General features: G+C 40.9%; 1 protein-coding gene across 1 annotated transcript in view; it reads right to left on the bottom strand.

Moving 5' to 3' along the window:
• The window catches only part of CRYZL1 (crystallin zeta like 1), a 46,364-nt gene that overhangs the window by 12,800 nt on the left and 6,565 nt on the right, over positions 1-26,999 (bottom strand). Inside the window, exons 2-6 of the mRNA XM_075542339.1 lie at positions 17,246-17,317; positions 11,809-11,886; positions 9,687-9,759; positions 7,508-7,552; positions 6,332-6,400 (exon numbers count right to left, since the gene is read on the bottom strand). Of these exons, the coding sequence (XP_075398454.1) occupies positions 6,332-6,400; positions 7,508-7,552; positions 9,687-9,759; positions 11,809-11,886; positions 17,246-17,311 (331 nt within the window). The 5' untranslated portion in view covers positions 17,312-17,317. The remainder of the gene's footprint in view (positions 1-6,331; positions 6,401-7,507; positions 7,553-9,686; positions 9,760-11,808; positions 11,887-17,245; positions 17,318-26,999) is intronic.

Below are 26,999 nucleotides of genomic sequence, written 5' to 3'. Positions count from 1 at the left end.
CCCTTCACCCACTTTTCTGTTGTCTGTCCTCCAGGGAGGAGGTCACATGTAGATCCTTGTAATCGGGTCCCCCTTTCCAATCCCCTCTCCCTCTACCCTCCTGGTATCACCACCCACACCACTGGTCCTGAAGGGATCATCCTCCCTGGATTCCCTGCATTTCCAGTTCCTATCTGTACCAGTGTACACATGTCACAGGAAGGGGTTGTATGACAGGTAACAGAGTAATGAGAGGGGGAAATCTAAGGGTATACACTCAATAGGAAGGGAAGGGATTGGGGATATGCATATGACAAGATGGGTGGACCCTAGACTCAATATGACAGCCTAATCTTGGTCACCCTTGAGTGGGCTTGACCTCCCTGGGCTCTCCTCCTTCAGGGAAACAATCTACTATCCTTATCAGAAGGGAGTGGGCCCTACTTATGGTGGGACAGACTATACAGTCTGATGAGCATCTTTCTTGTTTCTCAGTTATTTGGAACTCCTTTTGCTCGAATCTTTTATCTACTTTTCTGTTGTCTTTGTCTTATAGACTAATAAGAGTTCTTTATATGTTAGAAGTCTGTGTGTTAGGTGTTGGAGATAATTTTCAATGTGTTTGCTATTCTTTCCCATGTCTTTATGGTACCTCTTTGAAGATGTGTCAGAAGGATCTTTTTTTTTTTTTTTTTTTTTTTAAACATTTTATTAGGGGCTCATACAACACTTATCACAATCCATACATAGACATACATCAATTGTATAAAGCACATCTGTACATATTTTGCCCTAATCATTTTTTTTTCTTCTTTTACATTTTATTAGGGACTCCAACAACTCTTACCACAATCCATACATATACATACATCAATTGTACAAAGCACACCCATACACTCCCTGTCCCAATCACTCTCAAGGCATTTGCTCTTCACCTAAGCCCCTTGCATCAGGTCCTCCTTTTTTTCCCCCCCTCCCTCCCTTTTCCCCCCTCCCTCATATGCCCTTGGTAATTTATACCTCGTTATTTTGTCATATCTTGCCCTATTCGGGGTCTCCCTTCCCCCCTTCTCTGCTGTCCCTCTCCCAGGGACAGAAGGATCTTATAAACACAAACTAGAGAGGCACAACCTGTCTACTCAAAATTCACCAATATCTTTCCACTGCACTTGGAATGGAATGCAAAACTTGTTAACATAGTTTAGAAAGTCTCAGGTGATCTGCCCATTAAATGGTTCCTTAGCCACGAGCCACAACCAACTCGAATGCACCTAAGGTCACATGCTTAAATACCGTTTATTTTGTACACTGAGCGTAATTTTTCTCAGTATTAGCAATCTTTTTTCGTACTGTCTAAAATCAGCTTTATGACACCTTTCATAGTCTTTACCAGCTTTTTAAAAAACCATTTCATTGGGGACTCATATAACTCTTATCACAATCCATAGATACATCCATTGTGTTGTATGTTAAGCACATTTGTCGCCATGCTCATTCTCAAAACATTTTCTTTCTGCTTGAGCCCTTGGTATCAGCTCATTTCCCACCTCTCTCCCCTTTGATAATTTGTAAATTATTTTTTATTATCTTACACTGTCCGATGTCCCCCTTCACCCACTTTTCTGTTGTCCGTCCCCCTGGGAGTGGGCTATATGTAGATCATTGTGTTCGGTTCCTCCTATCTCCCGCCACCTTCTCCTTTCCCTCCTGGTATCACTACTCTCATTATTGGTCCAGCGGGGTTTATCTGTCCTCGATTCCCTGTGTTGTGAGCTCTATTCTGTACCAGTGTACATGTTCTGGTCTAGCAGGATTTGTAGGTAGAATTGGGATCATGATACTGGTGGGGAGAAGCATTAAAGAACTAGAGGAAAGTTGTGTTTCATCGGTGTTTACCAGCTTTTAATAGTATTTTTCCTCTATCAGCAGTAGATGTGGAGGGCCCAGTCACACAGGGTTGTCTGCATTGCATAAACTAGTGCCATCTAGTGGGAAAGTTGAGCATTGAAGCACACAAACAAGGCACTTTCCTGACATTACTGATTATAAATTTGGGCTCAGGATGATTCTTTTGCTTAAGGCCAGATAATTAGTAAGTTGAAAGCCCATCCAATCAAATAATGCATATTTGATTTATGTACAATGTACTTACATAACATTTCCTATTTTTTTGGTCCCTCCCCCCCATATCTTCTCTCCCCACCCTAAACTCCCCTTTATATAGCATTTTATAGAACATGTGGAAGTTACATAATCTGGTCCCAATTTGAGACTATTAAGTGTGAAGGGGTGGGGGTTAGCCTGTCAATCAGGTCGCAGCTTGATGTCCTCATTTGGAGGAGCTAAGGAAATAAATAGCTTGCTGGAGATGGGACACACACTCCCTGTGAGACATTCCTGTGGACAAGCCACATGAAGTTATGCTGCTGGCAGCCAGAGCTTTGGAGCTGGAGGAGCCATGTGGAGACCCAGGGCAGCGCCAAAATGCTTCTACCACCCCTGGATCAACAAGGCTTTCTGCCCACTGGCCTGTGATCTTCCTGCACTCGGCGTCATTTCATGTGCTGCATGAATCTAAAGAGGAATTTACAGACTGGTATCGGACATATGGGCTAATATCAGACTTAGGGACTTGATCTGGACTGGGCTGGGATGTTTTCTTAATGTACAATTACTCTTTCTATAAAGCTCTTTCCTATACACCTGAGGGTCTATGAATTTGTTTCTCTAGTCTATCCAGACTGACACAAACATTTTCCATCATGAGAATTGGGAAGACCTGTATTTTCATTAGCAAACCAAATATGCAGCCCTGGAAAATGTTGCTAACAGTTACAAAACTATATTTAAGATTGCAATTTGCAAGGGCTTTACAATTGCATGGTAATTCATGGATTAATATCAAGAATCTTGCTTTTGTGTGCAGTGGTCCACCGGTGCTTACTATGAAAAATAATCACATACATAAATGAAGGCCATGTCTATACTAATCAGGAGTGTATCAGGACTCAAGAATTATGATGACTTCAATTCTTTGCATATTGGGTCCAAAGGAGCAAAAGACAAAAGTGCTGAAAATGTGTGCCAAATTTTGAATGAAAAATATAATTATCTCTATGCTTGACAAAATGGCTTCAGAGCCAAAAGAACAAGAATCAGCCGACTTTTTCATCCTATCTTCCAATCTGCAACAGAATGAAGACGACATTTGTAGGGATGGTTCCTGGGACTCTTTGGGAACCCCAGTGGTGGGGTGAGTTAGCTTTCTAAGGAGCTCAGCTTTCTAGTTTGCTGTGCACCAGAATCAACTAAGGTTTTGTTTTGGATTTTCATGAAGTAATCTGGGAAAGATTTATAGGAAGCAACACATTTCATGAAAAGGGGGTTGTGTGCACTGAAGTTTCCCACCTGCAAGCTTTCTGGGAAGATAATGAAATTGTCCCTTCTTTCACACAATGGTGGAACTGCAGCAGAGCTTAGTGGTCACTGAGTTCGGTGTCCTCATTTCTAAATAAATCAACCTTGCCCAGGACCTTGTGAAAGATCATACTGCTAGAGGCTGTCCTATACATTCTTGCAAGGTCTTTTATAGTATTGTTTTCTCATATACGTTTAAGTGGATTTTTTTACTCCCATTCTTTAGTGTGGCGGTTACATAATCTCCTGTCAATCAGGTCATAGTCAATGAGGCCTCTGTGTGGGCATGGCCTTCCCCTGAAGATTCTGGGAACTCCTGTATTCTCCCTAGAGGCATGAGATTCTCTCTGCTTGGCATTCCTGTTGACAAGCCATATAGTGCTATGCCAACGGCAGCCAGGGCCTTGGAGCTGGAGGAGGCACGTGGAGGCCCACACCAGCACTGAGATGCTTCCACTGCCACTGGATCCACAAGACTTCCCACCCACTGGCCTCTGATCTTCCTGCTCTTAGTGTCATTGCATGTGCTGTGTGAGTCTGAAGAGAAATTTACAGACTGGTGTTGGACATATGGGCTAATATCAGACTTATGGACTTGATCTGGACAAGGCTGGGATGTTTTCTTAGTACACAATCACTCTTTGATATGAAGCACTTGAGTGTCTCTGGAGTTGTTTCTCTAGTCTATCCAGACTGACATATTCAGATTGGCAGAATACAAGGTCATTTCCATAGTTGGCCTGAGCTCACACTGTAGTTAGGAGATGTTAATAATCTAGTTTGCTTTTCCGTAGTTATTTTGCCATTCTTCAATATCCAGCAATGCTTACAGATTAAAAAAAGTTTTTTTTCCCTCAGAGCAGCTCCTGGTTTAGAACTACTGACCTTATAGTTAGCAACCCAATGTGTAACCCACTATTCCACTGGGGGTCCTAGAAAGTCATGAGGGTCCTTATCTCTTAAATTGCATCATCAGTTACAAAGCTGAGACTTCACTGTCTTAATCTTTCTTTCAAAGGAAGACTGACTCCACACCGAGGATTAAGATGCATGTGAATAAGCAGTGATCTCAGATTTCTGGGAAACTGCTTCTTGAAAATCTAATATTTTACTTAGATATTCCAGATACAGAACATTTAGAAATGACGTGCCAAAGATTTGCTGCTTAGGTATTGTATGGACTCACATGCGTTAAGTTTGCTGTTCTTCACAGTCCAAATTCCCAATCTGCCTGGGTTCCCCCAATGCCTGAATAAGGATAATTATATCATTTACAGTAAAAACCCCAAACACCAAAAACAAACCAGGGGAAAATGCTTAATCAAATAGCCCGAGAACACAAAAGTATGTATTTCGGAGAAGATGCATCTCAGCCGACGAAAGAGACGGTGAATGGTACCACCAGCCTCTCGCCATCTCCATCCGACGCCCACACCCACCTGTCTTCCCCACAAAAGTGACTTCACTACCCACCTTCCTCTTTATCCTTAAAGAGCATGCGTTTATCCAGCCGACTTCATTCCCCCCTTTTCTTTGTATTATTCAAGAGGATGCATTTAATTTTGTCTGTTTTCTGAATTTCATATAAATAAGTTTTATCACACTATTCTTCTGCAACTTGCTTTTCTCAGTACTGTTTGTGCGATTGAGGCATCTTGATGTGTTTGGATCTTATTCACTTCACTCCACTCTATGAAGATCGCATGATTTAGTTACTTATTCTCTTGGGGGTGCACATTCAGGCCCTTCCCAGTCTTCTCCCCACTGTTACAAACGCTGCTATGAACTTGTGTGCGCCTCACGCTTCTCCTAGATCGATAACTACGGGAGACTTACTCGGACTGGGTTTTCTGTATCTTTATTAGATAACTCTAAATTCTTTTTTAAAAATTTGATTGATTGGTTGGTGATTTTGCTGTTTTATTGGCACCTAATCTACATATCATACAATTCAATAGTTCTATCATATCAAGAAGAATTGTACAATCATTACCACAATCAACTTTAGGGCATTTTCTTATGGTCAAATTGCTTTTAAAATGAGGTGTTTACAATGTTCCTCTGGTTCTTTGAGGCTTCCTCACCCCTACTATCACGACCCCCGCCCTGCCTTTCAGTTCTGGCCAGACCGGAGCATAGGTAAGAGCTCAGGACACGCGGAATCCAGGTCCGATAACGCACTCAGGAACAGAAACGGGAGTGACAGTACCGGGAAGGCAGGGGGAAGGTGGGGGAGGAGGGAAGGAAGGGGGAACTGATGGCAGTGATCGGTCACAGCTGTGCTCCTGCTGTTGCCTGTCTGTTGGTGGTTTGCCCCTCGATCACTTGGCAGTCAGTAGGCTGCTGTTAGGTGCTGAACAATGCGACTCAAGTGACAAAGAACTTCTCTGTGTGGTTTCTTCAGCTGCCCTCTTTATGGGAGCAGATTGCCAGGTTGTCCTTCAGTGGAGTTTCTGGGTGGGTTTGAACCGCCGGCCTTTCATTGACACTTAACCAAGGTCCCATTATTTCCTCAGGCCCCGTCAGATTCTGGGTGCGCCTCCTCTCCTTAATGGTACTCAAGTGGGGCAGGGACCAGGCCCTGCCAGCCAGCCTGTTCTCTCAAAGTCTTACTTTCCCTCCTTGTTTCCTTAATCTGTGACAAAATCTATTGTGTAACAACTCTTACTTCTGCTACTGGAGCTATTCCTTTGACTTCGTCCAGCACCCTCCCACTTTTCGAAGCTCGTATCCTGGGTAGTGTACATGAAACTGAAGGGGCCTCTCTAGGATTCAGTCTGAATAGGACCTTTATGGATACTAGTGATCGCCTGGGAAGTATTCGCCTGACCCGCCATCAGTCCTCTGTCATGCACACCCAGGACCGATGCAAAGAAATCAAAGCGTTCAATAATGCAAATCAGTGAAGACTCTAGAAGACACAACTGCCACTTACCCAAGTAATGCTCATGGACGCGGACGACTTCGCAAAGCCCAGGGTCTTCAGAGTCCAGGGGCAAAATTCCTGAAAGGGAGGCATCTAAGAGAATTATCCCAAATATGAATTAATTTCTAATGAGATGTCAGTAAGGACTAATGGAAGTTTTCCTTCGTGGTGTTTTGAAGAAGGATCTTATAGTTGCTCATCTGGAGAAGGAAGGGAACCCTAGCATCTGTAGTGCTGTCTTGTTTATTCCGTCTCCCTCTCCCTTCACCTCCGAGCCACAGTAAGGACAACGGCTAATGTGCACAACTCTGTCAGGCTTGCGGGTACCTGGTTCCGGTGCTAACTGTCCCTGACACACAGCAACCTTCTCACAATTTGGTTTCACAAGGTAGCTCAGTTTGTATCCAATAGAACCCGGTTTTCCTCAATCTAGTCTGATTTTATTTCTGGTATCTTATACAAGTGTGAATAACAGCATACCATTGATTTCATAGGCAGTAACAAAGACACGAAAGCTAGCAATCACTAATTCTTCAGAAATGTACCCATCAAAGGCAGTACTGTAAAACCTTCCGATAAATATATTCTCACCAGTTTCAAACAAGCCATAAGGCTAAACATTTTAGAGTTTACAGGAATGATTATTTTTCTATGAATATCTTCTGTGGAGAAGTGGTAATTTCAAAGAATACTACTATAGTCATACACTGTATATATTTATGCAACTTCCTTGGACAGAAGTATAAATCTATGGATTTTGAAAAATAGTACTAATTTTAAAACGAACCAACGCTTCAAGCACATGTTTGTTCTCAAGAGTGGGGAGGACGGTGCTGTGTGGGGTTCCAGTGGATGTGGAAAATGGAGCATCTCTGCGACTAGCTACCCCGCCACCAGTCTTCTAGGAAGTGCCTCGTGGCACCCTGTTCTTCAGAGCCGTTCAACTGGCCAGAGGGGCCAACTCTGGTTATCTTTCCATCTGTGACACCACTCCACAGCCAAATATTGACCTTCGAAATATTCTGCTGTTATCAAACTTCCAATTCTATGCATTAATGAGTCCCTGAGAGCAAATTTCACAAACTAGGAAAGTACTTTTATATGATAAAGGTCCCAATGAGCATTAATTGTACTGAGAAAAGGCAGTAAAAATAGATGATTTGTAAGACAGCACTTACAACTTACCTACTACTTCATCATCTGGTTGAAAGAATGAAACTTTGCGTCCAACTTTAAAAAAAATGGGTGAAATTAATATTATAAAATTATTCACTATATTCTTCTTTAACGATTAAGTCAAAAGACCCTTAGAGTTATAAAAAAAAGCCACTAACTCAGCGTAAATTTATAGAACACTTTGATGATCGAGAAAGAGCAGGATAGAGCACTTTGAATCTGGATTCTCTGGGAACCCCGGGCCAGGTGGTGCTGGCCAGGAGAATGACTCATTCCCTGTGGCTCTCGGGCCTGCGGGTAAAGGAATGAAGGGAAGCACTGTATTTCTCAGCTCCTGTGATGACTATGAGAGGGCTTCAAAAAATGGGGGGGAAAATGGCACCATCTTTTGATTATATTTTTCAGTGAACCTTTTGAAGCTCTTTTATGCTGCATCATTCTTGTCTACAGCCTGGAATGCCTCAATTCTACCCTTCACACGGCCACTTAAAGTCCCCGAGGCTCAGTCTGACCAGGATACTTCTATGCTGACCCACGTCTGTGGCCCTTCACCGCTATGAAATCCAAGGGATGACCTATGACGCTCTCCACGAGGTGGGGCCTTCCTTCGCCTCCTGCCTCAGTTTGGTGTTGATCTCATCTTTATACCCTTTAGTTAGGCAAACCTGATGGAAAATTTCTTGACAAAGTATTTCTCCTCTGAGTTACCCTGTACCGCCCACCTTTGCCCTTATATCTCTTCCTGCCCAGAACTTGATTTGGATCCAACAGTCCCTTTGTAATTCTTAAACACTTCACATTAATACTTGTTTGTTTTTGCTCATGAATTCCCTTGCTGGAAGTGATTCTCCTCTTGCTCCTGAGTACGTGGTTACCTTCTTCCATGAAGCCTTTCCTAGCTCTTCAGGGTTGGGTACTGCTCTTTGGGGCTGTCATATGTGCACCTAACTCTCTCCTGTGTGGTGAACGCTTTGAGGGTAAGGACTTCATTTACCTTCATATTCTCAGCACCTAGCAAGTGACCATTTAATATGGGATGAATGAATGAATGTATAAGTGATCAATCATCTTCTGGTTATTAGACTACTTCTTTGTTACCCCTACAGCCAGGCAGAATAAAGTTAAGAAAATGAAGGTGCCAGAAGATTACATTGAGGAAAAGTACTAAGTACATTATAGATTAAAACCAAAGGTAAACTCAAATATAGTCCAATCTATATTATCACACATGCCTTCGTGCATTCACCTATGTAGTAAGTGCGAACACTAACTGATGGCTTACCTGTTAGTGAACAGGAAGAGTAGGTCTATTTAGAAACAAATGATAGTTGATCGCTAACTGGGTGTGAACTATGTGAGCACAATTAAACGTGCTTTTTTCCCTTGGAGCTCATGAAGTGAGCTCAAGTGTCACCACATATCCACTTATAACTTGGTATGACAGTGACTATTGTCTCCATAAGAGCAGCCGTCTCTCCTCCTGGGCGGAAGGAAGGGAGAGGAGCTAGCAGTTCCCAGAGAGTCAACTGTTCACACGGTGCTGATGAGCATCACATGTCTGCACAGTCCAAACTTGTGCTGTTCAAGGACCGGGGGTTTTAGACTGTGCAGGCTTGGGGCACCCAACCAACCCTCGTGTTTTACAAGGCCAACTGTATATCAAATATTTATGCTTATTGGTCTGCATATTAAAGTTATTATTTACTAAGTAAAACTTAAAATATCATAAAGCGGTCATGAAATATTACTGGTTAATTCTCCCCAGAAACTGTACCTCCCATTTTTGGATCTGCAAACTGCTTATTGTTTAAATGCTCAATCCTAGGAAATTGAAGATAGATTGATGTAGATATAGTTACTATTGTATGCATTTTAGCCCAAAGCTATCTTACATATATAATTTGCTTGTACACAACATCATAAAAAAGGGCAAGTTTGGTCATTCTATTTAATATATAATTAACTCGTGGATTTAAGATAAAATCCCTAAATATTTACTGAAGTGTAATAAACTCTAATCATAAAACACAATTTATGTACTACTCTTCATTTGAATTAAAAAATAGAAACATTTCTAAGTAATTCGAGTTTATATTTCCGTGTTTAACTTTATGTTTTGGTAAGCCAATTAGTTAGCACTTTTGTTTAACCTTGAAAAGAGAGTCAAGTTTTAAAGCTACAAACTTACCCTCTAACACAGTTCCAGCAACTTCTCTCCCAACAGGAATACAATCTTTTTCCATCTTCATTTCTGTTAGTAGCTAAGTTATAACAAATGCTGTCAATACGGTCCTGTTACAAATAAATCCTGACATCTTCTACTACATGAGGAAAAATAAGGGTATACTGAGCCACAGGAAAAGCAAAAGTGATGCAAATTTTGGAACTGAAGTAGAGTTTACTGCCCTTTTTAAAGCCAATTAAATAGCTTCACAAAATAGGTAGGAAACCGAGAGTCTGTTGAAGAATTAGTAGTTATTTTGGTTTGCGTCTCTTAATGTCGATGAGACATTCTTTGAAATCAGGTGATATGTGATCTGGACACTGTGAACGCGGTATTACATATTTAGCAAAGAAACATGCCTGAATCATGAGCAGTAGCCCCCAGTGACTTTTCATCTTTATTAGCTTTTTTCCCCCACGTCAAAATTGCTACTTCTTTGCTTCCTGTCGTTGCTATTACTAGCACTGGTTTGGGAGCCAGGATGTAATATTTTTTAAAGAAAACTAAGCAGCAGCAAGATAATGCTCCAATACTGAAGAAATGTGTAATGTATGATGCTGCTGCGTAGGAGTTGACGCATATGCTCTTATATGATAAACTTACTTTTACATCGGACAAGATCATCTTAAAATAACAGATAAGGAACAATTTTTAGTTAAAATAGATAAACTCTAAGTCAAATCCCTGGCAGAATGATGCCATCAGGTTGTTCTTCTTTTACTCCATCACTGGAAAGAAAAAAGCGAGCACAGTACACCCAAGCCTTTTCTCACTTTTCTACAGTTTTTAAAACTATTCTTAAAGATGGTTGTGCAAGCCCAGGCAGACGTAGGTGAAGGGGAAGGATAGCATCCTACTAGAGCAGTGGTTCTCACCCTTCATACAGCTCAAGTTGTGCTGACCCCCAACCATAACATGATTTTCACTGATACTTCATAACTGTCATTTTGCTGTTCTAAATCGGGCAACCCCTGTGAAGGGGTTGTTTGACCCCCAAAGGGGTCATGACCCACAGCGTGAGAACCACAGTACTAGAAGGAGACTAGTGGGAAAAGAGAGAGAGAGAGAGAGAGAGAGAGAGAGAGAGAGAGAGAGAGAGAGAGAGAGAGAGAGAGAGAGAGGGAATGGGAAGCCACAGGGCTATTTGATAAGTTGTTGAATGCAAAAATGATGATCTATGTAAGCCTCCACTAATTAGAGTTTTAAAAAATTGTTGTGCAGTATTTCGTTAAATCGATTTTTACCATAATTAACCATATCTTTCTATTAGATATGGAGATTGTTTCCTACACTGGAATTTCAATGACTTTTTCATAGCTTTGTAAAAAAATGTCTTCAAAGGACTGACCACAGAACTCTAAGCAAGGACAAGTGTTTGCATTTGAGGAAAGGACTTGAGAGGGCCCACTGATGCACTTTTCCGACTGCACGTATGTTCTACCGTTGCTCAACAGACACTGACAACCTTGCGCTGTAATTCCTCTACATGTAGCTTTATAGAGTCCTGAAAGTCATGTGGTTATAAGTTTTATTATATCATCCCAAGAGATGAAGGGTACAATAAACTAGGCATTCACTTTTTAAAGAGTGAACGGACCCGCTCTATTTATGACAGCAATTCATAGTCTAACATTCATAGACTTTCCAAGTATCACATCATCAATCATTTGTAAATCCTTTTCATATCATAAAAAATACATGACTTCAATTAGACTAATATTTTGCCTTGAGAAAAACTCTCTCCCTGCCCAATCCCACAATGATTGGCATGAAATTCACAAACCTCTGCAAATGTGAAATTGACTATAAGTTCAAGTGTCACGATAAATAAAGCAGGTAAACTCAGTTGTTAAAAAATGAGTACTAAAAAAAAAAAGAATACTATAGTTTATTGTACCCTTAAGCATACATCAATTTTTCCTTTCTAGTTCTTCTATTCTTTTGAGGACATTAATTATTTTGGGACATTCCAAAGTCATTTATCCTTCTAATATATGTGTATATTAATATATTTATATACTAAGTATAATACAATAGAATATGAAATTCTTAGTTGACTTTTGGCCAACATAAATGCTTCAAATACCTTTGTGTTTATCTGGCTCAGAGCACACGCTTTAACTTGAAGTTTCACAAAGTTATCTTCTGTGACAGGAAGGTTTTCCTAGAACCAAATAACATCAGAATAATGCATACACACTCCTTTGAGAACATGATTTAGCCCTGTACAAATTTCGCACATGGCTGAACAAACTAGAACACAACTCAGACCTTATAGTTAAGTTACTGTATACAACTCGCTGCCATCAGCTTGATTCTGGCACACAGTGACTCCATAAAGGGTCCCTATGGCTGTGACTCTACTCGAGCAGCCTCATTATTCTCCCATAAGAATGCTGGGGCTTTTTATTTTGATTTTGTTTTCTTTGTTGTTATTAATACACACATCTCCAACAGATCTTTTTGGGAAAGGAATGGATTGTGAGGAAAGAAAAAAAATATGAGACAAGGCAATGTGTGGATACGTTGTAATAAACATAAATGTCAACCACTGTGCTGACTGCTTTATAACCACAACAAACAAGTGCTGAGGAGGCCCCGGACCAAGCAAACCACAAAGGCTCAAAGATGGAGGGGATCCCTTAGCAAGGTCGAAGAGTCCAGTCTCTGGCAGTCCTTGGTTTCGGATGGGTCACTGGGTATGTGGGCACAAGACATGGTTTAACTAGATTTGAACAGAAGGATGGCCCGTAGACCCAGGAAGAACATGGGATGTTTAGACGCATGGGTCCCGTAACTACCAAAGTTTCTGTCCACAATGCAGTGCCAAGCGGGGCTGTACTTCTTGGCACACTCCTCCTTGACGTGGGCTGCAATGTCCTCCTCTGTGCTGTATGTCTCCAGCGCCTGATCAGCGCGGCCCGTGGTCCCTGTGCAAGGGGTTAGCGTGGCTCCAGTGCAGAGCGGAGCTGTCGCGACGGAAGCTGTGGGCGGCACATCTAACTGCTGGTGGGTTCTGGAGGGCCACTTTGTGGTTAGCAGGCCATCATTTACCTGACAGCTGCATGTAATTATCTAAGAAGGCTGGTAGTCAGGTTTCCCCCATAGCTGAAAGTATTCATATGCAACCTTTTGTAAGCTGAAATGTCATGAAGTGAGGAAGCAGTTATTAATTTACATGTGAAAACTTTCTGAGCATTCCCAGACTCGCAAATACCTAGTAAATCACAACCCCCCCCAAAAAAACAACAACCATAAAAAAGCTACAATAACACTAAGACATGGTAGCTTGATGCTGACTTTAGGTCCCAGGGAAGGAAGGAGCCGGGTGACTTTCTCTCAAGTGGGGGTGTACGCTACCTCTTTAATGGCTCCCTGTAAACCAAACACTCAACGGTAGTCTCACTTTTCATCTTTTCTTACGGAAGCAAACATCTTCCTTAGATTCCTCTCAGTTAGTAAAAAGGGTACCAGTGAAGGTCTTTCAAAAAAAGGTAAAGTGGAGTAAAGCAACTTTCAAAAAGTCGGGGATAACTCTTAGCTAGAAGAATGAACAAATCCGTCTTAGAAGAAACACAACCACACTGCACCTTAGCTGTAAGTCACGAACGATTCTGACTATAATGGGGGCGGGGGAGGCAGCGGGTCATGAAAACAGGGAAACCTTCAATGAAATTGAGTGACTCAATGAGGCCAGCAGTGAATTAGAATATAGCAGCAGTCATGGGACGCTCAGGGCTGGGCCACATTCATTCTGGTAAACACCAGATCAGTGGCCACTAACAATTAAAAAAGGAAAAGAAAGAAAAGACACCTCAGACAACAAAGCACAGCAACAAATATTACACTGTTTTTCAACCTAAGTAATCCTAATGCACGAGAGGCTCAAATTTAACATGTATCCACACATTGTCTTAACTGTGTTGGACTTTTCCAGTGCTACAAACGACATTCTTTAGTGTTGGGCATCTCTTCATCTGGCACCTATCTTGGACATTTCACATGCCCCATGGGATTCTGGGGTCAAAGCACAACCTGAACTTGATGAGTACTAGGTGTACTTAGGTTCCAATTCACAGTGGCCCTATGTGCAACAGGATAAAACATTGCTACCCTTACAACTTCTGTGTGAGCCCACTGTTGAAGCCAGCATGTCAATTCAACGCACTGACGATTTTCCTCCTCTTTATTGACCTTCTACTTTACCAAGCATGATGCCCTTCTCTAGGGAATGGTCCCTCCCGATGGCATGTCCACTGTATATGAGACCGAGTCTTACTTCGAAGGAGCACTCTGGCTGTTCTTCCACCAAGACAGAGTTGTTCTCCTGGTAGTCATGGTATATTTAATATCCCTGGAGGAGCCCTGGTGGTGTAGTGGTTATTATGCACTAATGGTTGGCCATTTGAAATCACCAGTAGCTCCGCCGGAGAAAGACTGGGCTTTCTCGTCTCATAAACAGTTATAGTCTCAGAAACCCACAGGGATTGTTACTTGTGAGCAATGACTCAATGGCAGTGAGGGGTTTTTCCTTTTATTTTGTGGGGGTGGTAATGGGAGTGGCGCTGTTGGGTTAAGCGCAAGGTGGATAGTTCAAATCCATTCCCTGCTTCTCAAAAGACAAGTCCAACTATCTGTTATCCTAAAGATTTACAGCAGTTCTCAACCTGTGGGTCATGACCCCTTTGGGGGATCGAATAACCCTTTCACAGGGGTCGCCTGATTCATAACAGTAGCAAAATGACAGTGATGAAGTAGCACTGTAAATAATCTTATGAAAAGAAAATAATCTTATGGTTGAAGGGGGGTCACCACAACATGAGGAACTGTATTAAAGGGTCACGGCACTAGAAAGGTTGAGAACCACTGATTTATAGCCTCAGAAACCCTATATGAGGTGGTTATAAGTCAAAATCAACTTGTTGGCATATGTGTTTTTTTCTTTCAATTTTCATCAATAGCAAATTCAAAGGCATCAATTCTTTTGTGTTTGTGTGTGTTGAGATTTTTTTCCTCTCTTTTAAAAAATGTTTATAAATCATTTTATTGGGGGGCTCTTACAGCTCTTATTAACAATCTATACATCAATTGTATCAAGCATATTTGCAGATGTTGCAATTTCTAAAACTTTTTCTTTCCACCCTTGGTATCAGCCCCCACCCTCAACCCCCCAGCATCAATTCTTTTTAAAAAAAATCATTAGTTCATACAACTCTTATCACAATCCATACAAACATCAATTGTGTCAAGTACATTTGTACATTCATAGCCCTCATTCTCAAAACATCTGCTCTCCACCCAAGCCCCTGGCATCAGGTCCTCATTTTGCCCCCTCCCTCCCTACTTTCCCCTCCCTCATGAACCCTTGATAATTTATAAATAATTATTTTGCCATAGCTTTCCCTGTCTGACGTCTCTCTTCACCCACTTTTCTGTTGTCTGTCCCCCAAGGAGGAGGTCACATCTAGATCCTTGTAATCGGTTCCCCATTTCCAACCCACCCTCTCTCTACGCTCCCAGTATCACCACTCACACCACTGGGCCTGAAGGGATCATCTGCCCTAGATTCCCTGTGTTTCCAGTTTCTATCTGTACAAGTATACATCCTCTGGTCTAGCCAGACTTGCAAGGGAGAATTCAGCTCATGATAGTGGGGTTGGGGGGGAAGCATTTAGGAACTAGAGGAAAGTTGTATGCTTAATCGTTGCTACACTGCACCCTGACTGGCTCATCTTCTCCCCATGACCCTTCCGTAAGAGGATGTACAGTTGCCTACAGATGGGCTTTGGGTCTCCACTCTGCACTCCCCACCTCATTCAAATTGATAATGATTTTTTGTTCTGATAATGCCTGATAACTGATCCCTTCGACACCTCGTGGTCACACAGGCAGGTGTGCTTCTTCCATGTGGGCTTTGTTGCTTCTGAGCTAGATGGCTGCTTGTTTACCTTCAAGCCTTTAAGACCCCAGACGCTATAATGAAAGGAGTGATACCAGGAGGGTAAGGGGAAGGTGCGGGGAGAAAGGGGGAACTGATCACAATGATCAACATATAACCCCTCCCAGGGGGATGAACAACAGAAACGTGGGTGAAGGGAGACAGTGATTGGTGTAAGACATGAAAAAAAAAATTTTAAATAAATTATCAAGGGTTCATGAGGGAGGGAGAGTGGGGAGAGGGAAAATGAGATGATACCAAGGGATCATGTAGAAGGAAAATGCTTTGAAAATGATGACGGCAACAATGTACAAATGTACTTGACACATGGATGGATGGATGGCTTGTCATCAGAGCTGTAGGAGGCCTGGATAAAATGATTAAAAAAAAAAGTCCTCAACAGGTGGCATCCAGTACAGATAAAACCCTCAGGTACAGTTAGGGGAGTAGCCATCCCAAGCAGTAGGGGAAAGGTGATCAGAGAAACGGGGAACCTGTAAGAGCACCCAATAAAATGATTTACTAAAAAAATTAAAAAGCCAGCAGTCAACAAATCAAAGGTTGTTATCATTGTGTTTTATTTGCCATGAATACAATATTCTGGTATTATCCTTCAAGTCTCAGATTTGGTAATACCCTGTGCTGTTATGAAAGTATTTAATACTATTCTAATAATATTTAATAAGACTACTAAATATTATTTGGATAATACAAGATGACATTTAATAAATTTATTAAATAATGTTTAATAAACCAAACATTAACACTGAATAATAATAAATAATCATGAATTTAGTCATGGATGTGAGAATCTGGAAAAGACTGTTCCTAAGAGCCACTCAAACCTCGTGGGCCCTCATCTGCTCCCCCTGACCCAATGGCAGAAGCCATAGTGCCTGAAACGTAGGCTGCTGACCCAAAGTGATTACTACAAAGAGAAATACAGACTGTGTTAATTATCCAAGAATTCTAATTACTACTGATGCAAATGCTGGTAATAGATACAACAGTTCATTTTCTTCTCTAAATTTACAGTGGGATGAATTTGGTTTGTATAACAATGAAATGCATGAAAATTCTATCGATGACAACTCTCTAATTAAAACACTAGAGATCATTTCATATTTGGTGCATGAAGTAATGTTGCAAAGTCCAGAAATTAGTATACAAAATAATGCATTTCCATTTCTTTCATTTTATAGTCTAAGATAAAGTATATTCTGAAATAGAGATACGTTGAAAACTCACATGACTGTGACGTTAAGAGTAATTTGAATTAATTTTGCAATATATATATATAAAGAACTACATAGAAGATGGTGGTTCTATTTTACTAATACCTTATATACCACTGCTGGTACTTGGAGAAACTAAAAATTTCTTTTGTAGCAATTCTTTTAAAAATATATCTTTTAGCACAGTATGGGTGAACATTTTCATATAAACATTAAAGGAAAATAATTGGAAGTATTTCATTTAAGTAAGTTATGGTCATTTAATTCTATGCAAAATAATTAGAACAGGTAATTTAAAACAGGCTTTATTAGACAAAATATTTCAGCTAATGATTAAACAATTTTCTTACCCTTTCTTGAAATATAAATGTCATTTCTTCATTTGTAGACTTCGGTTGAAAATATAAGCCTTTCATAGTGACCTAAACATGAAACACACAAATTGTTTTCTAGGTCAAATGGGTGGAAACATGAATAACTGCTGGAAAGGGTCGGGAAAGGCAAAGTACAAGTGTATTATTTTTCAGACAAATTTAGGGCTCTTTCTGAGGGGAATAAAGTAAGAGAATATACAATAATCTCTGTGTGCAAATGAATTTACACTTCAGCCTTCCACTACGAAGACAAGCAGAACTCGAATTTAACTTTCACACTTAATAATACAAAAATATTAGATATACTAAGGAAAAGAGTAATTACAAGGGCTAAGAAGCTCAGTTTATTTCAAAACGCGTCATTTCAAGAGCTTTAAAAGACTTACAGATGACCACTAACAAGGAAACTGGACAATCAAGACTTGTTGAAAGGATGCCCTCCATCCCTCTGACTCCTTACACACCACTTACTGGAAGAATGTAAAACCGTACCAGGTGAACTTTGTGGCTCATTTCTTGTTCCATAGTTGTTTCTTTGATATTCACAGTCATTCTATGGGCAAGACTATTTTTACAATTTTTTTCTTTTAAATTATGAATTGGGTAAAAGTTCAAAGGGCAGATAATCAGTTTTACATTCAACAATTCATACACATTTTGTTTCATCTTTCTTTGCAATCCCCTCAGTGTAGGCATTAGGTTGGGTTACTCAGAGAAGCAAAACCAGCGGCATGGATTTATGGCTACAATTTCATATGAAGAAAGTTGAAAGGTGAAAGAGAAGCAGGGAGATCACAGGCTGGTGGCGCGTGCAGAGATGCATGGATCCAAAGTCAGTAGAAACATGGCAGGGCACACAGCTCAGAGGTTGAGTCCCTAGGTCAGCGGTCAATGGCCAAAGACTAATCGTGGAGGCAGTCAGAGTGCCAGTAAGCAAGGAGCATGACGTGGCAGAGAAAGCCATTCTCTCATCAAAAGGGCACACCTCCCAGGAAGCGTCATCAGGCTGTGACCTGAATGCAGGACTTCACCCCTACATTTTTACACAGGTCCAAGTTGGCATAAAACCTAACTGCCACAGTGTAACATCATTTATTCCACGTATTCTGTTTCTTGTTTCCATTCTTCCGCCTCTTCCTTTCCTAAGCCTTTCAAGTTTTGCCCCTTTTAACCTCAAATGATTAAATACTCTATGGTATCTATACATCACTAGTGTTGTTGTTCCCTTTACAGACCTATCATCTGGCTGAAAATTGAGTCACGGAGTTAATTTCAGACATTGAATGGGGGACGTCAGTAAGCCTGAACATTTTTTTATGGTTTTGAGTTTTCCTCCACATTTCATCCCACTCTATCCAGGCCATAATGTAAACCCTTTGAGAGCAGTTGGCAGTGGTACCAGGCACCACATAGTTCTTCTAGCCCCAGGGTTGTGAAGACTGAGGTTGGAATTGCCCATGAGTCCATTCGACGATGTGTTTCCAGGTGTCCTGACTACTAACTACTCAACCGGTAGTTCAAACTCAGGAGGCTTTCTTCTCCCTTACACTTTCTTAGTGGTAGGTGAAAGATAGGAAAATAATAATTTATAAATTATCAAGGGTTCATGAGGGAGGGAGGAAAAAAATGAGGAGCTGATAACAAGGGCTCAAATAGAAAGAAGTAATATGTTTTTAAAAGGATGATGGCAACATAAGTACAAATGTGCTTGACACAATGGATGTATGGATAGTTATAAGAGCTGTTAAAAAAAAAAGAGCTGTATGAGCCCCCAATAATTTAAAAAAAAATTCCGGCCTCAGAAACCCGAAAGGGCAGTTCTGTCCTATCCCATATTAAAGTAGGTGTAAAACATTACTTTTGTGGCCATTATGCCAGTTGATGGCAAGATTATTTTTAAATGTCAGTTTTGTAGAAGTAGAAAATACATATAGGAAAGCATAAATCCTAAATGTACAACTTGTTGACTTTCATAAATTAAATATGCCCATGTGACCAGCAACCTGATCAGTAAACGTAACCAGCCCTCTAAAGTCCTCTTAAATTTTTTAGTCACTACCTCCATTCCCCCAATATCCTGCCTTAACAGCACAGGTTTGCTTACTCTGCTTTATAACTCGAGCTTTGTATGATTTTTCACTTAATATTATTTATGTGCATTTCAACTATATTGTTGCTTATAGTTCCTTAGTTTCTATTGCTATATAGTATTCCTATAACCGAACTCACTGCCACAGGGCAGAACTGCCACTGTGAGTTTCCAACACTAAATCTATGAGAATGGAAAGCCCATCTTTATCCAATTGTAGGACTAGATCGTTTATTTACCATATATACTTGAATATAAGCCGACCTGAGTATTAGCCGAGGCATCTAATTTTACCACAAAAACTGCATGAAAAATGCTGAAAACCGGATTATACTCGAGTATATATGGTATCCATTTCATGGACGAATGCACTCTTTTGCTTCTTTTCCATTTGTATGAGTTTCCTAGGGCCGCCATGACCAATAACCACAAACAAGGTAGCTTAAAACAGAGATTTATTTTCTTAAAATTCAGAAGGCCCAAAGTGAGAAATTAAGGTGCTGGCAGAGTTGGTTCCTTCTGGAGGCTCAGCGGCAAAAACCATTCCATGCCTTTCTCATTGTTTCTAGTGGTTGTTCCATAAATCTGGGCATTGTATAGAAACATCATTCTCATCTCTGCCTCCATCTTCATATTGCCTTCTTCTTTGTCTCATTGGATTTGGGACTCATCCTAATCCAGAAACGGTCTCAGCTTTATCCTCATTTTAAATTACATTTGCAAAAATGCTTTTCCAATTAAGATCACATTCTTTGGCTCCAGGATGTTCTGGTTAGGGATTAGGTCAACTAGACGCTCTTGGGTAAGGATAGGTGCAGAGCTCAACCTATTAATTGTGTCACAGCCAGATCACACCTCATTGGTGTCATAGCCTTTTTTATAAGTGAGAGAGATCAAGGAGAGAGGACTCCTCTTTGGTCCTTTGCCTTCTGTTGGAGCTGGTTCTCGTAGACTGGCTTCTCAATCTCTTGTTGCACATTCTGCTGATCCCAGGAGCCGTCAGTGGACTACTGATGGTGGATTAATTTGGCCAATTTTGGACCTGTGTATCCACCAGCCTATGCCCCTGATGTCTCTGCTTCATCATCCTGCTTCCTGTTCATCCGCCTCCACAAGCCAAGAGAAGCCTCACTTGAACTGAACTATTTTTACAACTTTAAGTCATTTATTGATACTAATCTTTCTATAAATGAACATACAAGCATCATTGGTTTTGCTTCTCTAGAAAACCCAATTTAGAGAGCAAATGCTTTGAGAATGATTGGGGCAGGGAATGTACGGATGTGCTTTATGCAATTGATGTACGTATATGTATGGACTGTGATAAGAGTTGTATGAGCCCCTAATAAATTGTTTAAAAAAAGAAAAGAAAAGAAAACCCAATTTAACACAAGGTGGATACAATGTAACTCATGATGAGCCCAGCTGATGGTTAAGCTCAATGGTTAAGCACTCGCTTGCTAACTGGCAAGTAGGTGGTTCAATGTTTTATTCCTCTTATAGGGTTGCTAAGAGTTTGCTTCAACTTGCTCTATTCAACTCATTATAGAGCTTTTACAAATTGTCCTGATAAGAATATTCTTGCACATGATCTTTTTAGTGAGGGTCTGAGTTTTATAGCAGTTAAGGCAGATAGTTGGGATCTCCTAGCGCCATTAGGGCTACAGCTAAGACATAACTGAGGTTGGAATTATTTCAAAGCCATTATTATTATTTTTAAATTCTCAACAGTTTTACTGGCATAGATATAATTCATATATCATATAATAGCTCAGCCACATCACCAAGAGTTGTACAATCATTGCCACAATCAGTTTTACAACGTTTTCTTCATTTTTTTATGCAGTTATCAGCTCCCCATCTCCCCCCAACCACCTTTGCCATGCCCCTAAGGAACTATTAATCCAGTTACTGTCTCTATAGACTTGCCTATCAAACTCATTATTTTTAATGATTACATTGGTTTCCAAATGGGCTACTAACATCTTTAAAATTAGAATTCTTCATCTGTAAGGTTAAGATCAATAATTATTAGGTACTTATTGATAGATCAAGGAGCCCCAGTGATGTAGTGGGTTACATGTTAAGTTGCTAACCGTTAGGTCTGCAGTTCAAATCTACCAACTGCTCCACAGGAGAAAGATGAGGCTTTCTGCTCCCCACAAGATGTATAGCCTTGGAAACCCATAGGGGCAGTTCTACTCTATCCTTCATGGTCTCTATGATCAGAACTGACTCGATGACACTGAGTGATCGACAGATCTATACCCAGTAAGTGGGGTCCGATGCTGGCATGACAGTGGTTAAAAGCTTGGCTGCAAACCGAAAGGGCTGTGGTTCAAATGAACTAAGTGCTCCACGAGAGTAAGATATGGCAGTCTGCTTCCACGAGACTTACCACCATCGGGCTGCTATGAATTGGAACGGACTTGATGTCAATGGGTTTTCATGCAAAATAAAAATACGGTGAATCATGCTAAAAATTATTAAAGTTTCAGGATGGTAACAGTAGAGCATTAACACAAAGTGCAGGCTTTGTCGCTGTCGAGCAGGAGGTCCAGTGTAAATGTACAGGCTGAACACTTACACAGCCACCTGCCTGGTCAAAGTCACTGTATCTTATGGATCCACATGGAGAGTTTTTATTGAGGGTTAGCTGAGCCATAGCTGATGCTTTTTAGGATGTTACCACTGAATGCTGGAACAGTAATGAATATACAATCAAGACACAGAATTTGTTGATGTGGCATCTATCAGCAATGTATATTGAAAGAGTGAGCTAAGTTAAAAGAGGAAATCAGTTCTGGCACTCACTAACCCTTTGGCTATAGAAGGTTAGTCTGTCAGTGTGGGTGGGAGAAGCTGGGATGGAGGAGGGGGAGGTGGCAAGAGTGTATGCGTATAACCAGCTGCTGTTGAGTTGGTTCCATCTATGGCGACCACGTGTGTGGGAGAAGCATGCTCCATAGGCTTTCCAGTGGCTGATTTTTCAGAAGTAAACAGTCAGGCCCACCTTCTGAGGCATCTTTGGATATAGTCATCCTACAAGTTAGCAAGTGAGCAATCAAGGCCTCCAACCCTTCCCTTAGCAGCCTAGTGTGTTTAACCTTTTGTGCCACTCAGGAACTCCCTCGTATAGATAGGCAAAGTAGTTATGTGTTATGTGTACCTTAATCTCTTCCACTCACCTTTCCAGCCTACACTACCTTACCCCCACCACCCCTGCACCTCAGCATGATTTCACACCACGTGGTCACCCGTGTCAGAGCTACTGGGCACTGCCTATTTACTTAGAGGGTGCTGTGCTTATTCTATAGATTCAGCTAAGCAAATAAAACTCAAATCTTACCTCTCCCTGAAATGACCTATCAACCCTATCTTCATTGAGCTTCTATTTTTTAATTACATGCTAATATACAAAAGCCTGCCCTATTATTTACTAATGGGAAGGTTTCCCACCTATTGCTTGGAAGACTCAACATCTAATATTATTCGCGAAGTCTCCACTCCAGCTCAGCTTGGAGCTATTGGGTTGCCTTTTTGAGAAGTGAAGCAATTGGCAACTTGATTTAAAAGCATCTGCTTTTGCAACTCTGAAAACCCGTTTTGTCTACCCCAGCCATCTTAATACCAGGCATTTGGTCAAGGGACACGCACCTCACACTGTGCCCCAATTTGAAGGATCCTGGAAGGTAACTGCTTACCAAAAAACTCACTGCCATCTAGTCAATTGTGACTTATAGCTGCCCAGACAGGATCGGGGAGAACTGCCCCTGTGAGTTTCCGAGACTATAACCCTTTACAGGAGTAGAAAGCCTTATCTTATGGCTTCAAACCACTGGCCTTGCAATTAGCAGCCCAATGAGTAACTACTACGCCATTGTGTACCAGAGTCAGCTAACACAAATATAATAATCTAACAAAGCCAGTATTTTTAGTCAGTTCAGGCTAAAGGATTCTTCTAAAATGGGTAAAAATTGGCCTGAGTAGAAAAAAGTTAAGTGTAGCTGATCCAATAAATAACTGGGATAAACATTTAAAAATCCTCACAGTTACAAAATGAAGAAAAGTGGCTTGAAGAAATATCATTTATCTGTTTTACAAATTCCTAACAGGAATAATGAGTTCCCAACCTTAAGAAAATGGCATGAAAAATGGTACTCAGGCCAAATGGCTTCTTAGGCAATGGTCCAGATTAAGTGGAAGATTCAGTGCATTGCTTAATATAATTTTTACTGAATTAAAGAAGAGCTGAACATAGGAAATAAAATAAAGTCTTACAGAATACAAGTAAAACTTTAAATGTATCGTCCTTATTTCAAAGAGTGAATGCTATGTAACTTCAAAATTATTTTATTATAAATGGTGCTGTTTTGAAAAGTGACATAAAATTTTAAATGAAAATAAACCTATTAAAGTGTAGAATGATAGGCACTAGGGAAAACAAATATTTTATCTTTTTACAGGCATATGGGATTGTTAAAGTATCTGAAATGAGTCGACACATCGAGGGCTATGTGCATGCTAGTGCTGTCATGTTGATTTCGACTCAGCGTGACCAAATGCACAACATAACAGAGCAGCGCTCGGCCCTGTGCCATCTACACAATTGTTCTTCTGTTCACAGTATCTTTAAATTTTATAGTGGCTGCACATTAAACATATTAGAAAAGTCTGGAGAAAATTAATGAAGACATTTTAAATAATTTTTGCTTCAAAGCAGAAGAGAGGACTTTGTATAAATTAAACATGACTATAAATAACACTTCCAAATGGGAGTTAATAAAGGTAATGATCTATCTTAAGGGATTTTAAAAAATGAAATGCTTTTTGGAACAAAGCAAAAAAGAGGGCTTTGCATAAATGAACCACGTGACGATAAATAATCCTGCAACAGCAGTTACAAAGCTAACGGTCTATTTTTACGAGAATGGAAAGAAATTTCAGATGGCTTCATTGCAGTTATAAAAGCAACATGAACCCCACTTGCTCTTTGGAGAGGCTTAACCCCCTGGGAGCTCATCTATCAGTAATTGTAAATAAAACCTCAGAGCCCATTCCTCATCTACATGTGCGCCTGAACATCACAGCAATCTCAGAGTCAACAGACAATTAGACCTAGCTTTTCCTAGAGTAAGAGTTTGCTCACAATCCCCCACTCTTCTGTGTTGTAAGCACATGAAGCTGTTGCTTCCTGGTTCACTTTCAAAGGAGCTCTGGCAGTGTAGTGGGTTATGCATCGGGCAAGGTCAGCAGTTTGAAATCACTAGTCTCAGTGGGACAAAGCTGAGTCTTTCTACGCCCATTCAGTTACAGTGCGGAAACCCATGGGCAGTCACTGTGAGTGGGACTGACGTGATGACAATGAGTTTAGTTGGCGGGCTATTTTCAAGGACCATTATGGTAGCATGGGTGATATGCTAATAACTCTCTACCATGGGCCTGGATTATGGTCACAGATGGGGCAATTGCTTCAGTACCCTCCCTCTTACCTACATTGCCACCACCCTATGGCCAACTCAGTTCCTAAAAAGTCCAATTTTCCTTAAAGCGATTTCTACTATTCCCTAACACAACCATTAGAATTAGGGTTCTATTGTAATATTCCTAACACACCCTCATTTTGTGTCATCAGAAAACCTATGCTGTATTATCAAACCCTTAAGCTATAGGAGTCCTGGTGGTGTAGTGGTTTTGTGTTGGGCTGTGGTCTTCATGGTCAGCAGTCTAAAACCGCCCACAGCAGCTTGGGAGAAATACTGGGCTTTGTATTCCTATGAAGTTAGTTACAGTCTGGGAAACCCATAGTGTGTTGCTATGAGTCAGCATTGACATGATGGCAGGTTTTTTTGTGTTTTTTTTTAAGCTACAGGAAGTCAGATGAAGTCAACACTGAAATGTGGCCTCATGTGGTCAACAGCAGAGGCTGTGTAGCCAATGGCCTATGCTTCATCCTGTTCTGGCACAGTGAAATTTTCTGGATTGTTAAGAGGAAATCTTCATTTGCAATTTAAGCATTTGAGAAGAAGTAACTTCTTAAGGTTTTGCAATGTTTTTATTCATCTGTGAGACTTCTCCTTTATACCCACAAATCAGAAAAGATACCTGCCCAACCAGATATCTTGCTAAAATAGGTTCGCTGTAATTAGCTGGCAGTTTGGTTTGGGTGCTGTATGCTTGCAGGCTGTAGATGGTAGCTCTAATCAGATACACTAGTTTTGTTTAGGTCAAAGAGGACGGCAAATGTACCCAAACTTGACATTGTACAGCCAACATTGTTATGCAATCTGACAGAAAGCCGACCAAAGGAGCCTGGGTCACTAACACACTGGAACAACCTACTAGCCCCAGAAAGCCAACCTTGACTTTTACATGAAAGAAATAAATTAGTAAGTCCACATGGAAGAACACACCAGCCTGTGTGATCGAGTGGTCCCAAAGGGATCAGTTACCAGGCATCAAAGAACAAAAAATCATATCATTGACTGCACACCTCCATGATAGGATCGCTGAAGACAAATGGGTGCATAAGCAAATGTGGTGAAGAAAGCTGATGGTGTCCGGCTATCAAAAGAGATAGTGTCTGGGGTCTTAAAGGCTTGAAGGTGAACAAGCGGCCATCAAGCTCAGAAGCAAAAAAGCCCACATGGAAGAAGCACACCGGCCAATGCGATCACGAGGTGCCAAGGGACCAGGTATAAGGCATCATGAAAAAAAAAAGATATAAGTGTGTGTATGTATGTGTATATATGTGTATATGTATATATATACCATATTAAATGAAGGGGGAAGTGCAGAGTGGAGACCCAAGACCCAAGTGTCGGCCAATGGAGATCCCCTCATAGAGGCGTTTAGGAGAGGAGACGGGTTAATTAGGGTGCGAGGTAGTACCGATGAAGAACACAGCTTTCCCCCAGATCCTGGATGCTTCCTCCCCCCAACTACCATGATCCGAATTCTACCTTGCAGGCCTGGATAGGACAGAGGCTGTACACTGGTACATATGAGGGCTGGAGGTACAGGGAATCCAGGGTGGATGATACCTTCAGGACCAAGGGTGTGAGGGACGATGCTGGGAGAGTGGAGGGTGAGTGGGTTGGAAAGGGGGAACTGATTATAAGGATCCACATGTGACCTCTTCCCTGGGAGAGGGACAGCAGAGAAGGGGGGAAGGGAGACTCCGGATAGGGCAAGATATGACAAAATAACGATGTATAAATTACCAAGGGCACATGAGGGAGGGGGGAAAGGGGAGGGAGGGGAAAAAAAAAAAGAGGACCTGATGCAAGGGGCTTAAGTGGAGAGCAAATGCCTTGAGAATGATTGGGGCAGGGAATGTATGGATGTGCTTTATACAATTGATGTATGTATATGTATGGATGGTGATAAGAGTTGTATGAGTCCCTAATAAAATGTAAAAAAAGAGGAGAAAAAAATGATTAGGGCAAAGACTGTACAGATGTGTTTTATACAACTGATGTATGTATATGTATGAACTGTGATAAGAATTGTATGAGCCCCAATAAATTGTTTAAAAAATTTTAAAAAAAAGAAGCAAAAATAGGATTTGAGGAATTGGGACACTGAGGAAAAATCTATATTGTCATGCCAAGGACATAGTAATAATTGCATACTTCAGGA

The sequence above is a fragment of the Tenrec ecaudatus genome, chromosome 2 (assembly GCF_050624435.1).
Source record: "Tenrec ecaudatus isolate mTenEca1 chromosome 2, mTenEca1.hap1, whole genome shotgun sequence".
NCBI lineage: Eukaryota > Metazoa > Chordata > Mammalia > Afrosoricida > Tenrecidae > Tenrec > Tenrec ecaudatus.
Note: the sequence above shows the minus strand (reverse complement) of the source record. Positions and strands in the feature narration are given on the sequence as shown.